Source organism: Spermophilus citellus (genome assembly GCF_964194105.1).
Source record: "Spermophilus citellus genome assembly, chromosome: 5".
Classification (NCBI taxonomy): Eukaryota; Metazoa; Chordata; class Mammalia; order Rodentia; family Sciuridae; genus Spermophilus; species Spermophilus citellus.
Genome location: NC_138186.1, coordinates 22,417,354 through 22,432,077, shown reverse-complemented (window position 1 = coordinate 22,432,077; position 14,724 = coordinate 22,417,354). Strand labels below are relative to the sequence as shown.

Genomic DNA, 14,724 nt, shown 5'->3' with positions numbered 1-14,724 from the left:
TTCACAAAATTTTCTGATATTATTTTATTGAAAAGATTGTGCATTCCTTTGGTTTGTATCTCAATACCTTCATCTATCCCTATAAATTTTGTCTTTTCATTGTATCCCATAGTTGTTGGAAGTTATGTTCATGGTTTCTTACCATCTTCTCTTTGTGGTTGACTCTATTTTCAAGCTTATATATTTTGTCTTTATTGCCTGAGGTTCTGTCTTCCAAGTGGTCTAGTCTATTGGTGATGCTTTCTACTAAATTTTTAATTTTGTTTATGATTTTCTTCATTTCAAGAATTTCTGTTTTTTTTTTTTTTTAGAATCTTTCTTTATTGAAGTCATCTTTTGCTACCTGTGTTGGCTCTCTTATAACATCCTTTATTTCACAGATCAGTTTAATCATTTACATTCTAAACTCATTCTATGATATTTCTTCAATGGATTCTGTTATTGGAGTATCTTGGTTTTCTTGGGGTGATTTGTTCCCTTTCTTTTTCTTTTCTTTTTTTCTTTCTTTTTTTGTATACTCATCTAAAACTATGGATCGGAAGCAGTAGGGCTTCTACACTGTGAATTTGTAGTGTCTCTGAGGGTTTTCAGTACCTCACTATTAGAGGAAGACAAATAATAACAACAATGAAAGCACATGTTTTACAGCATTATACCAAATAGTTTCTACTATAATGTCTATAATGTTAATTATCACAATAAACAGAAATGCTATGATTAGTTATTGCCTATAATAAGACCAGCAAGATTTCAAAAGGGTTTACATATTTAGATGGTAGACTGGGAGAGAACAGAAGTGATATAAGATGTGATGATTATGAGGAAAGAGAAAACAGAAGTAAAAGATTAAAAAAGAAATAGAAAAATATAGATTGTCTGTTAGCAGAAGAAAAGAGAGAATCAAAGGAAACAGGTAGGATAAAAAATATAAAGCAAAAATTTTAAATGATTATAAATAAAAATAAAATACAAAACAGAACTAAAATATGTGAACTCTTTGTTTGAGAAAATAATACAACCTATATCTGGTTTGAGAAACATCCTATATTTGGTTTGAGAAAAAATATAAAAGCTGAGAAAAAGTGTCTTCAGGAAAAGGAAAGGAGAAAATGGTATTTGCTAAGAAATAATAGGCCAAGACTGTTCTTCCTGCTGGTGCTCAAGGAGGGGCCTCCTCCGCTCAGGATCACCGTAGATAAAGGAAGATTCCACTAGGGGTTGAGATCTTAAGGTGTGTCCCCCAAAATAATGCTGACAATAAAATCAATATTGTTTTCTATTGGAATTCAAAATAATCTCAATTTCTCTTCTCAGCAGTTTTAGGTGGGGCCATCTGAAGCATGGTGCTGCACCCTGTAGGTTGCTGGAGAGACAGAGGTAATCCTATAGGTAGAGTTAATTAATAAGTCAAAGCTAAACAGATGGATGGGACTTCCAGATATGTTAGAAGTGAGAAAACAGAAAATTCTTTCTCCCTCCAAAATAGGAGACAATCAGGCAAGATTTTCAAGATTGTTGAGATTGTCAAAAATCATTGGGCAACTCTAGAAAGTAATTGAAGCAAAAAATAAATTTAGAAGCATTATTCAGGAAACCCAACTAGAATATCAGGAATCATGGAAATCTGTAACTCTCTAACCAGGATGGCTCCCATACCATTCTGGTTCAGTTGGAACACAAATCCATCAGCAGAGGATGGAGGCCTTCTGAACTCAAAAGTATTTGAGGAAAACTTTTGCCAATCCTTAACTGACTATGAAATTATGCAAGTACAAGGGAAACTCTGGACTCAAAGGTTAAAACTTAAGAAGTTTCTAAAACTGAGTAGTAACAAAACTTCAAATGATGATAAAACAAGTTTATTAACTTAAACTAACAGATTAAGTTAATAAAAACAATAATTTTTAGGGGGTCAAATAAGAATTGAACACAATCTAAAATAATATGAGACAAGTAAAGAAACAGGAAAGTGTGATACAGTCACAGAAACAAAAAGGGTGGCTAAAGGAAACTGACTCTAAACAAGGTGAGAGAACCAAAGAGGTGAACAGAAACCTGTTAATTTTAAGCAAATGTCTTGAAAAAACATTCCACAAAGACGATAAGTATGTCTAATGAAGAGGAATCCTATTATATGCAAAAATAAGCCATGTGAGTTGATATGTGTTTTGAATATAATCATGTGATTACATCTATATGAATATAATCATATATTATAATCATATATATTTGAATGTAATATGCTTATATGACTATAATCATATATGCATATATGTATATATACATACATATATATATATATGTATATACATATATATGTATCAGGATATACAACTTAAATTCAAACAATAAAGTTTTTTACATGAAAAAAAAATTTTAAATAATGAAGCATCACTTTGTTATAGTTAAAGCTTCATTCCAGGGTTTCATAAACTGACTTCCAGACCACTCACGGATAATTGAATCAAGCCTTTATTGAAGCACACTAGTGGCAGCTGACCAGAACATAAAGCTGTTCCCCTGATCATCCCCGAACAATTGCAAGGACACTCTTTATAAGCCTGAAAAATGCAAAAGGGATGTTCGGGGGGTCTAGCCAATGTAATCAAGCCAGGTTACAGAAGCGGGAGAGTGCAGTCAAGTGGGGGAAATCCTAAAAAATCACAGTTAGACCAATCACCCCAGTTACAGAAACAGAGCCACATTACCCTAGTCAATGCCCCATTAGGTAGTTCCATGTTCTTAAAGGTTTCTATAGCAAAAGGAAAAGAACATCTTGCCCCAGTCATGACCCTTCTACTTGGCATGGTTGTTTTACAGAATGGAGTCACACAAAAAAATGTAGTCACATTTGCTTTTATTATCACAACTTCACACTCACCAGAATGGCTAACATGTGACCCAGATAGTCTACTTTTACCAAAAGGAAATGAAGATATATATGTTCACAAATTACTTGTACATGAAAATTCATAGCAAATTTATTTATAACAGCATACATTGGAATCCATTCAACCATCTACTGCTACATAACAAATTCCCTCCAAAATTTAGTGGCTTCAAATGATATATATTTGTTTTCTCACAATGTCAGTCAGTGGGTTTCTAGGGAGATGAACTCACAGTTTCTGTGCAAGTCACAATGGTACTTATGACCTTATCTTAGATGTCACGCTCCATCACTTCTGCCACATTCTGTTTGTTACAGTGAGTCACTAGGTACAGCTCACACTCAAAGGGAAGGGAAGGAGAAATACCAGAAAATTGAGGAACATAACTTAAAACTATAGACTCATATATCCATTAACAAGAGAACAAATGAACAAATTGTGATATGATTATCTACCAGAATACTTCTCAGGAATAAAGAAAAAAGTGGACTTTTGATTCATGAAGCATCATGGATGAATGTTGACAATGTTGTGCAGAGTGTAAGAAACCAAACACAGATGAGCATGTATGTATTGAATGGAACTGTGAAGTTCGAGAAGGAGAAAAACAGCCTAAAGTGACCAGAAATCAAATCTATGGTTGCCAAGAGCAACCAGATGGACAGAATTATTGTAAATTGGCATGAAAAATTTTCTGAAGTAATGCAAATGTTCTACATTTTTGCTGGGGTGGTGGTTGCTTGTATATACACATTTGTGAAATCTCAGTAAGCTGAACATTAAAATATGCAAATTTTATTATGTAAATTATATCTGTGTAACATATATGTAAGAAGAGAAAAGAAATAAACCAAGTCAGGAGGTATTGAATGAGTACTTTAGAACCATGAGAGAAAAAACTGGAAACACAGGGGAGACACTCAGAAGGTGGGTAAGGAGACAATGGTGCCTTGTACTCCCCAATGGCAGAGCAGCAGAGAGTAAGCTTTCAATGAGCACATTTCCTCTAAATCTTCTCCTCCCTTCTTAGTCATCATTAGTAGCAGGTACTTCCTGTCTCTAATTGTCTGTGGGCTGTGGAGGCCCCTTGTCTTGGCAGAATTGCTGAGCTGTTTATCCCCAGGGTGTGGGAGTTCTGAGATCCCTCCCTTCACAAACTCACTATGCCACCCTTTCCACCTCCAGTCCCAGTAGAAGAGAATTTAGCTAGTGGATTGAGGGAAAGGGCTTGTCAATAAAAAGCTCCACAGTAAAGAGTTGCCTCTGACTGGCACATGGGCTGAGGGGTGGGGGGCACATGGTTAGTGCACAGCCTCTTCAGCCACACAGGTTCTCAGCCCAGCTCTGGTGATTCCTAGCTACATTTTCCAGAAAAACTATTTCTCCTCCATGTGCCTTCACTCCTTTATCTGAAATGGAAGATAATAACAGTACCCACCTCTTGAAGTTATTATAAGAAGCAGTAAACAGAAAGTGCCCAAGGAAATAAACACTGGCAATCATCACTCTTCCCCCAAATCTAAGCTCTCATCAATTTCAAGGGTGTGATATTACTGTATAGTTTTATTTCTCATTGTGAGAATCAAGTGGAGGCTCCAACCAGTCTGGAAACTACTTGCTTGTCACCAAGAAGCTCTGGCAGCAAGGCAAAGAAGAGATCCTGTCCTTAATCACAAGTAAGTTATAAGTTTATTCTTCTCTTACAGCTCATCAATTTCCACATGTACTCAACAGTGTTGGATTCCTACCTAATGTTTTATTTTGATGGGAAGTTATTAGGGGTTGAACCCAAACATACTTTAACACTGAGCTACATTTCTAGTTTTTTTTTTTTTTTTTGAGACAAGTTCTTACTAAATTGCTGAGGCTGGCATCAAACTGGAAATCCTCCTGCCTCAGTCTCACAAATCACTGGGATATCAGCATGTGTCACCACACCCAGCTCTCTTGACCTTGTGACTTCAGTGCCAGTGACTGGGTAACTTTCAGCAAGTTGCTTAATACTTATGAGACTATCTTCTTTATTAGTTAAATTGCAGATTCCAGAGATGCCAGGAAATCACCCAGTGTCTGGTATATAAGGAAAAACTGCTAAAATAAAGGAGATTCTCATTATTGGATTGTATATCAGAATTTATACCTCATTACCTTGCTGCAGATATTTTACGGCTGGGGTGGTGGTAAAATAAGGGAATAAATGAATGCATGTGTATGTGAAATTAACAGGAAAAATAGTGCTTGCTTTATATTAGTGCTGTAGGGGAGGATCATATAGAAATAAGAAAGAACAAAGTCAAAGGAAGATACAAGATGAAGAGATTCATAAAAAGTATAAAGTGAGACAAGTTGTCAAGAAAGCAAGAATGTGAAAAATGATTAAGTTCAAGGATGTTTGAAATGGGTAGGAAGTTGCTGAGATAGAAAAGGTAAGGCACTGTGAAGTTTAAAAGGAATAACTAAATAAAACTAATGACTTAAAGGCACGAGAGCAGTGTTTCCATCTCCAGAGGGGAAAAAAAAAGAGATGTTATCAGGGAGGGGTTCCAAGAAGACAGCTGAGGTGCTGGTAGCATTTTTTGTGTTCTAAAATTGTGTAGGGAGGGGCATTCTGAGACACCATGTGTTTATTTTATTATTCTACATAATTCATAGGTATGTTTTAGGTGCACTTTTGTTTATAGAATTACTTTTTTTTCCCCTTGGTACTGAGGATTGAACCTAAGGGGACTTAACCACTGAGCCACATCCCCAACATTTTTAATATTTTATCTTTAGATGTGCTCGCCCTAGTTCCTTAAGGCCTCTCTAAGTTGCTGAGGCTGGCTTTGAACTCATGATCCTCCTGACTAAACTGCCCAAGATGCTGGGATTACAGGGGTGCACCACCGTAGCCACTGGATAATTACTTTTTTAAAAAGGGAACAAAACTTATCTGCAAAGGGAAGAGCAATGAAGGAGGAAGGAAAATAGAAGACTAGAAAGAGGAGATATGCACAAAAAGGGAAATTAAAGATGTCTTTTAACACAGGATGGATATCCCGGGATGGGGAGGTGAGCATGCCATGCCACAAAATCCTAGGACACTTTCTGCCCACCAGACCACCACCTAGCTTGCCACCTCTCAACTCATTGGTCTTCCTAAGATCGTCTGTGCTCAGAAGACCCTTAGTTCCTGCCTCTTAATTGCAGGGAGGCTGCCATCCCACCCCTGTCTGTGAGCTCGCCATCTGTGTCCCCCACTGTTTGCACAGCAAAAATTTATGTCCCTTCCTCCAAAAAGCTTTCCTTGATGCCTCCTTAACTGTGTAGACTTTTCTTGATCCCCCAGTGTTTATTGAGTGCAAGAGGCCACACCCCTGCAGACCCTCAGCTTCTCCTGGTGAACCTGAACCCATTAGCCTATACTTTAAGGCTCAGTGTCTCTGTGATGAGTAAAAGGCTACTACTGAAGCCAAAGTTAAACATACATGATCTGGACTGGATATTTCTTGAGGAAAATCATTTATAAAGGACACGATTGGCAAAATTTTGGGTATTGTCTACTAAGTATTTTATCAACATCTGTTGTCCTTAAAAAATAACCTTTGTTTTCCTAGGATCATGAGTCAACGAAGAGGCATTATATATGCTATCCACTCTTCAATGACACAGAATAAATATAATTACAAATGCAAAGAGAAAAATGCAATGATAAAAAATGGCACATTCTAATAACATTGAAACAAAAGATGTGTTGAAGTTCTCCATGCTACCTTTAAAATTTTTCTGAAGGTTTGAATTTTTATATAAAGCATGCTTTAGGTCACAAATAGTTAATAGAATGAAGACAGTATAAAACAAATTCAAATTTCTTCTTAAAATGTCCAGTCTCAATGCAGTGTTTTTTCTGTTTGCTTGTTTGTTTTCGTACCTGGGATTGAACCAAAGTGCTTAACCACTGAGCCACAACCCCATATATTTTATTTTTTTTGAGACAGTGACTAAGTTTCCTGGGGCCCCACCAAATTGCTGAGGATAGCTAGCTTCAACTTGAGATCCTCCTGCCTCATCCTCTCCAGTTGCTGTGATCACAGGCATGTCCACCATGACCAGCAAATCAATGTATTATTTTTCTAGTGATGTAGTCTTATCTGAAGGGGAAAAGAGGTCTTTTTTTGTTTGTAGTAGTTGTAGTTGGACACAATACCTTTATTTTATTTTTATGTGATGCTGAGGATTGGACTCAGCACCCCACACGTGCTAGGGGAGCACTCCACCACTGAGCCACAACCCCAAATCCGAAAAGGGATCTTTTCCTCCCACTATGCCCCAGAACAAAATAATTGGCAGCATTTTTTTCTGCTTTATTTTGCCTATATTGCATAGAATGTTGAGGTTAGAGTTGTTCATTTGTAGAGAAAGCTCTTAGATTAACAAATTTTAATTAACTTTTATTTTTTTAAACAGGGAAGAGAGAAAGCCACCCACCTGATCTGTCTGTGTATGGAGTCCCATTATACAGAGTGTAAAAAGTCTCTTTCTTAATAAATACATTCTGCCTCTGGTTGGCTCCACTGAAAACAAAAGCAGGTACTAATGTGCATTATGGTGCAAGCCAGGGGCATGGGTGATACTGACTTGCAGATTTGTCAGCAACAAGGAAATTCTTGTATAAGAAACATGGTGGTTTTTTTCATGAACCCTCTACATTGAGTCAGTGCACAATGAAACCCCCAGCCTTTTCCAGGGTCCTGTTTAATTCTTTCAAGATAGGTCTCACTGAGTATGAAGCCCCCACAGAGGTGCACTCATTTCTTTCATACTGCCTCATACTGGACCCGCAGCCATACTAACTCTTAAAACCAAGAGTTTCATCCTGAAGTATTCAAGGACTGCTACACAGTGGGGGCACTCCATGTTTGTACATGTGTGTAGATGTGCGAGCCCATGTGTGCATGTGCCCAGTGATTGAGCCCGGACATACTTAACCACTGAGCTACATTCCCAGTCCTTTTTATTTTATTTTGAGACAGGGTCTCACTAGGTTGCCTAGACTGGCCTCCAGCTTGTGATCCTCCTCCCTCAGCCTTCCAAAGAGCTGAAATTACATGCCATTTACCACCACAACAGCCGCACTTGTTCTTGGATGACCAAGCACAAGCACAGGCAGAGCTGTAGTCCCTTACCTTAAACAATTTGCAAAAATTATCGCTGTGTCATTTCCTTGAGAAGATGGTTTTGCCTTAGGGAAAGGAACATAAAACTTAAATATTCTGTAGTCCGGAATTTGTTGACCTTGAAGTTGTGTTGCAAATTGCCAAGCACCGTAGGACACACCTGTAATTTCAGTTACTTGAGAAGACTGAGAAAGGAAGATTTCAAGTTCAAGGCCACTCTTAGAAATATAGCATTAACAAGATGAAGGGACAGGAATGGGGATTGGAATAGGACACAAGTAGAATAAATAGAACATGCTTTTCCTATGTTCATATATGAACACATGCCCAGTGAAACTCCACAACATATACAACCACAAGAATGGGAAGTTATACTCCATGTATGTAGAATATGTCAAAACACATCAAAACACATTATACTTTTATGTATAATTAAAAAGAAAAAATAAAATTAAAAAAGAAGAATGGGACCTAAATTAGAATAAGTTATATTCCATGTGTATATAATATGTCAAAAGATACTCGACTGTCTAATAAAATATCTAATAAAAACAAATAAAATTTAAAAATTAAAGAAAAAAATATATATATATAGTGATAGCTTCAGAAATGTAGTGAGAGACCCTGTCTCATAATGAAAAATAAAAGGGCTCAGGATTTAGTTCAGTGATGAAGTGTCCCTTGGTTAAATCTCCAGTACCAAAAATAAATAAATAAATAAAATTCTGTTGTTAAATCTGTTCCACAAGCATTTCAGTTTACATCAAGCTGGAGTCCTAAATGGGAAAAGAATTGTTTTTATCTCCCATGCAAACTACCTTAAGCTCAGGCTGAGGACAAAAAGGATGATGAAGGGAATATTGATTTCAGAACGAAAATTCTTCAGGAAGAATTGGATTCAGTCTGAAGCAATAACCTGTAGCTCCCAGACTGTGTCTTCATCAGAGCCTCTTAACATGGATTTGAATTTGTCTCAACATTACTCCTTTGAAGAAAAGTATAAAATACATTAATAGCAATCTCCAACTCAAGGGAAATTTGTCTATATATAAATGTATTTTGAATATCAATTAAATGTTTGTCATCCCTGAAAATAAAATGATCCTAGGATACTTATGCCTCAGAGTAGAAAACAACCCTGCATACATACATATAATAGTGAAATTCTAACAAGATTTCTTTGGGGTATGGATGCTCTTCAGTGGTAGGTAGATCATTTAGCCAGCATGCCTGTGGCCCTGAGTTTCACCCCCAGGATCATATACAAACAAACAAACAAATTTTCACTAATTATTTCTGGATGCACAGAATAACCACAGTATTCAGAAGAAAATAGATGCCTAATAAGTTTTTCCAGAATTAATGAAGAGTAATTAATTAGCACATGTTGTATATCAGTTTCCTTTGCATTTAGCCAGGAAGTCAGAGACAACAGGACAGGGTTCCAAGGTTACAACCATTGCTACCATATTGCTGCTTTCTGTCCTCCAACAAGATAAGGTTTGACCAGGAAGAACAAAGGAACAGAGATGCTGGATGGTGATGTGCCTGGGAATGGAAGCCTGGGAGAGTAGGAGGGGAGAAATGTCCACTTAATATGACATGACAAGTATCTGAGTTGACTTTTTACAAAACAGGTTGGAGCTCATTCATCTGATAATCTTATCTTTCTAATTCTGAATAGGAATAGGCCATGGTCAACCAAAGCTTCCCATTGGGATTCCTCCTTCTGGGCTTCTCTGAACACCCAGAGCTGGAAAGGATTCTCTTTGTGGTTGTCTTAACTTCCTACCTCCTCACCTTGGTGGGCAACACACTCATCATTCTGCTGTCGGTGCTGGACCCCAGGCTCCACTCTCCAATGTACTTCTTCCTCTCCAACCTCTCCTTCTTGGACCTCTGCTTCACCACAAGTTTTGTCCCCAAGATGCTGGTCAATCTCTGGGGCCCTAAGAAGACCATCAGCTTCCTGGGCTGCTTCATCCAGCTCTTCATCTTTCTGTCCCTGGGAACAACTGAGTGCATCCTCCTGACAGTGATGGCCTTTGACCACTATGTGGCTGTCTGCCAGCCCCTTCACTATGCCACCATCATCCACCCACGACTATGCAGGCAACTGGCAGCTGTGGCCTGGGTTATGGGTCTGGCCCAATCCATAGTCCAGACACCACCCACTCTCCTCCTGCCCTTCTGTCCCCATCAGCAGATACATGACTTTTTGTGTGAAGTTCCTTCTCTGATTAGACTATCCTGTGGAGACACCACCTACAATGAAATCCAGTTAGCTGTGTCCAGTGTCATCTTTGTGGTGGTTCCTCTCAGCCTCATCCTTGACTCTTACAGTGCCATTGCCCAGGAAGTGCTGAGGATTAACTCTGCCCAAGCATGGAAAAGAGCTTTAGGGACCTGCTCCTCCCATCTTATGGTTGTCACTATCTTCTACAGCTCCGTCATTGCTGTCTACCTCCAGCCCAAAAATCCATATGCCCAAAAGAGGGGCAAGTTCTTTGGCCTCTTCTATGAAGTGGGTACTCCTTCACTTAACCCACTCATATACACCCTGAGGAACAAGGAGGTAAAGAGGGCATTCAGGAGGTTGCTGGGGAAAGAAGGTGATTCCAGGGAGAACTAAGGGTGAGCTGCTTAAAGTACATTTCTAAGTCAAGAGACCTTCTTCATGATTTATAAGAATGTTAAGTTCCCCAAGCCACTTGCCTGAGCCAGTGTAGAGGCTAAGCATGAGCATGTGGTATGTGACAGAGAGACAGATGTCCAATGAAGAGAAGACAAATATCTCCATAAAACATCTTAAATTCAGTGATCTTTACCATCAGTGTTTAATATTTCCTCTCTTATCCGTCCTCTCTCTACTGCCTTCCCTTCTAAAGATTCCCTAAATGTATCATGCCCATTTTTCACTCTGTCATCTCTCTGCATTTATCACATCACTGTAGGAGAACCAGTTCATCATGGCATTCTAGAACCTTACACATATTTACGTGGGCCATGCAAGCAAATGCTTGAGCCACAGCTAATCTGAGACTTAGAATGATGCTTTTAATTCCCACAGAGTATGAGAAGATGTGCAGATTGCTAGGACTTGCCTCAAGACCATCTCTCACTCTCTTCCTAACTCCCCTGGGAGGCTGTCATGAGACATTTCCTAGTGCTTTCCAGGTTGTAATGAAGCTTGAGGCATCCTGCCCTGTATATTTGAGATATAGAATTTCATGAGATCTGGCTCCATTCCAGAATTGTTTCCTCAGCAATAGGATATCCCACAACACTGCTGCAGTCACCTGGTCCACTTTTGTTCCATTGATATTCTTTTTTAATTTTGATACTGAAGATTGAATCTATGCTGCTCTACCACTGAGCTACATCCCCAGCTCTTTTTCTATTTTGAGACAGGGTCTTACTACGTTGCCTTAGGCCTTGCTAAATTGCTCAGGCCAGCTTTGAACTTGCAATTCTCCTGCCTCAGCCTCTCAAATTGCTGGCATTAAAGCATGCACCAGCACACCTAGGCTCAACTTATAAATTTTGAGGGGACATGAGCACTCAATTCATTATATGTCTTCTTTCCTTCCTCTTCAAGATCATTTGTCTCTACTCTCCTTCTTTTGTTGATCCTCTTCTGCCTTCCTTCTCTTCTTTTATCCTTCAAGTAATAGCCACAGGGAAGAGGAACTAAAACTCAACCAAATCCATCACCTCATACAAATGCATGCAATTGTTATTGTTAAAACCAATATAGAAGCTGGGCAAGGTGATGCACACCAGTAATCCCAGGGGCTTAGGACGCTGAGGGCAGGAAGATTGCTAATTCAAAGCCAGCTTCCGCAACAGAGAGGCTCTAAGCAACTCAGTGACACCCTGTCTTTAAATAAAATACAGAATAGGGCTGGGGATGTGGCTCAGGAGTTGAGTCCCCTGAGTTCAATCCCCAGTACCAAAAAAAAAAAATGATAGAATTGGCATCCTGTCAATCTGATGAAAACTGTTACTGTCATATTATAATCACCAATAGAAGTTTTCATTAGATTATAATAAAAGAGGAATATTAGGAGGAAAGCTTGCCACAGTTATATGCTGCATAATGATTTTGGGGTCAACAATGAACCATCTATATAATACTGATCCCACAGATTTTATGTGCTAGATATGTGGTAGTCATCTTACTTTGTATAAATAAACTATATGATGTTTACATAATGATGAAAATATCTAATGATTAATTTTTCCAAACATCTTCCCATGGTTTAACAACATATTACTATATTTTAATTATAATATTTCCTCTCTTCTCTACCAAGAAGCCCAGAATGATAAGGAAATCATCATGTTGGCTATATGATGCTTAACAGGATGCTTCAGTGAAGATGTTGTTCCTATTAGATAAGCAGATATATTGTTTTCCATAGTAATTATATATATATATATATATATATATATATATTCACAGCTTGTTTATATAATTTTCTCTATATTATATATAATATTTAGTGATCATATATATTACATACATAATATACCATATGTATATAACTATGTATATCATATATATCATGTTGTATACCTGAGATTTACAAATTTTATTAAAGTAAAATTAAAAATGAGATATCACTTCTCACTCACAAAAATGGCTACCATGTGACACACACAAAGTCTACTCATAGGTACTTACCAAAAGGAAATGAGAATATATGATCACAAAAAACTTGTACATGAAAATTCATAGCAGATTTACTTATAACAGTAAAAGCAGGAAATCATCTAACCATCCATCTATTGCTGCATAAAAAAATTCCCCCCAAAACTTAATGGCTATAAACAACACATATTGTTTCCCAATTTCTATGGGTTTCTTGGGAGATGACCTCCCGTTTTCTGTGAGACTCACACTCAGAAGCAGCTGAACAGTTAGTGGTTCCAGCTTAGGTTTCTCTGGAGTCTATAGTCAAGATGTCAGCCAATTGCCCTCCACACATGATTTGGATGAGACTAAATGTTCATCTTACATATGTCCCACTCACTTGTTGCTTATTTCCTTTGGAGAACCTTAGTTTCCACACCCCCCACCCCCACAATGCACCTCTGTAGCCACTGCTTGCATAGTTTCCCCTGATTGAAGATCCAAGAGAGAGGACAGGTACAAGTCACAATGGTACTTATGACCTAGGCTTAGATGTCACACACCATCATTTCTGCCACATTCTGTTTGTTAAAAGTGAGTCATTAGGTGCAATGCACACTTGAAAGGAAGAGAAGCAGGCTCTATCTTGTCCTTGGAGTAATGCCAGAAAATTGAGGGAGGCATACTTTAAGATCACAGAATCAATTATTCATCAACAGAATACAAACAAACAATTTGTGTATACTTAACCAGCATAACAGTTCTCAGGAGTAAGAGAAATGAATGAACGACTGATTCACAAAGCAACATGGATGAATGCAGACAATGTAGTACAGACAGCAAGAAACCAAACACAGAAGCATGTATGTATTTAGTGGATCTTTCTATAAAGTTCTAGAATGAGAGAAACCACTTAAAATAATATAAATAAAATCTTTGAGTGACTAGGGCATAGATGGACAGAATTATATTAAATAGTGCAGTAATGAGTGCCTGCAATCCCAGGTACTCAGAAGGCTGAGACTGGAGGATTATGAGTTTGAGCACAGCCTGGGCAACAGAGAAAAACTCTTACATTAAATAAAAAGTCTAAATAGAAAATATCAGCAAAGAGATATAATCTGTAAAAAGAACCAAGTAGAAATGCAAGAGCTGAAAATATTAAAACTGAGTCAAAAGAAAATTAAGTATCTCAAAAACAGAGCTGAGGTGACAAGAAAAAATTCATGAACTTGAAGATTGATAAATACAAATTATACAGTATGAAGACGGGAAAAAATACTGGAGAAACATGAACAGAGGCACAGAGGCATATGGCATAATATCAAATATATGAAGATATGTTGCCGAAAGCTCAATACTTGTTCCTGATGCCAATCCAATAACAAGGACACAGTTTTGAGGAAAAAGGAAAAAGAAAGTTTATTGCTTTTCTAGCAAAGGAGAAACACAGGGGTCTCCTGTCCCAAATGCTGTGATTCTGGCCATCAGAAGGAACAAGGGGCATTTATACAGGCAATTCAAAGGCCACATTCCACGTGTTCTCTGTTGAAGTTATAATTCACTTGACAATTTGGGAGACAGTTATTTCAGTCATTTATTTTTTTTCTTTAAATTTTTTTAAAAATTAAAAATTATGCAGACTGTGGTTCCTGCATGATGTCTTGCACTAGAAATCAATCACCTTAAGATATATAAAATGCCACCCCCACATCAACTATTTCAAAATTAAATGGCACACTTATAAATGTCTCTGAAGTCAAGGAAGAAAACACAAAAAGAATAAATAAAAAGTGCTTTCATCTAAATGATAATAAAAGCTTAAAATATCAGGATTTCTGAGATGAAATAGTACTCAGATGAATATAACTTAAAGTACTTGTATCAGAAAGAAGCTAGAATAATAATCAACTTATTTTCAAATTAAGTAGTAGGAAGAAAAAAAACACATAAATTAATATCAATGGAAAAGGAGCTATCAAATTAACCCTACAGGGGGCTGGGGATGTGGCTCAAGTGGTAGCACGCTCGCCTGGCATGC

The 14,724-nt window shown here is 37.7% G+C and overlaps 1 protein-coding gene across 1 annotated transcript; it reads left to right on the top strand.

Annotated features, from left to right (window-relative positions):
• Positions 1–9,740: 9,740 nt before the first annotated feature.
• On the top strand, positions 9,741–10,679 carry LOC308650015 (olfactory receptor 2H1-like; the record flags this gene model as incomplete). Its single annotated transcript, XM_081295942.1, has 1 exon — positions 9,741–10,679. The coding sequence occupies one exon, from the start codon at positions 9,741–9,743 to the stop codon at positions 10,677–10,679; it is 939 nt and encodes a 312-aa protein (XP_081152068.1).
• Positions 10,680–14,724: the final 4,045 nt, after the last annotated feature.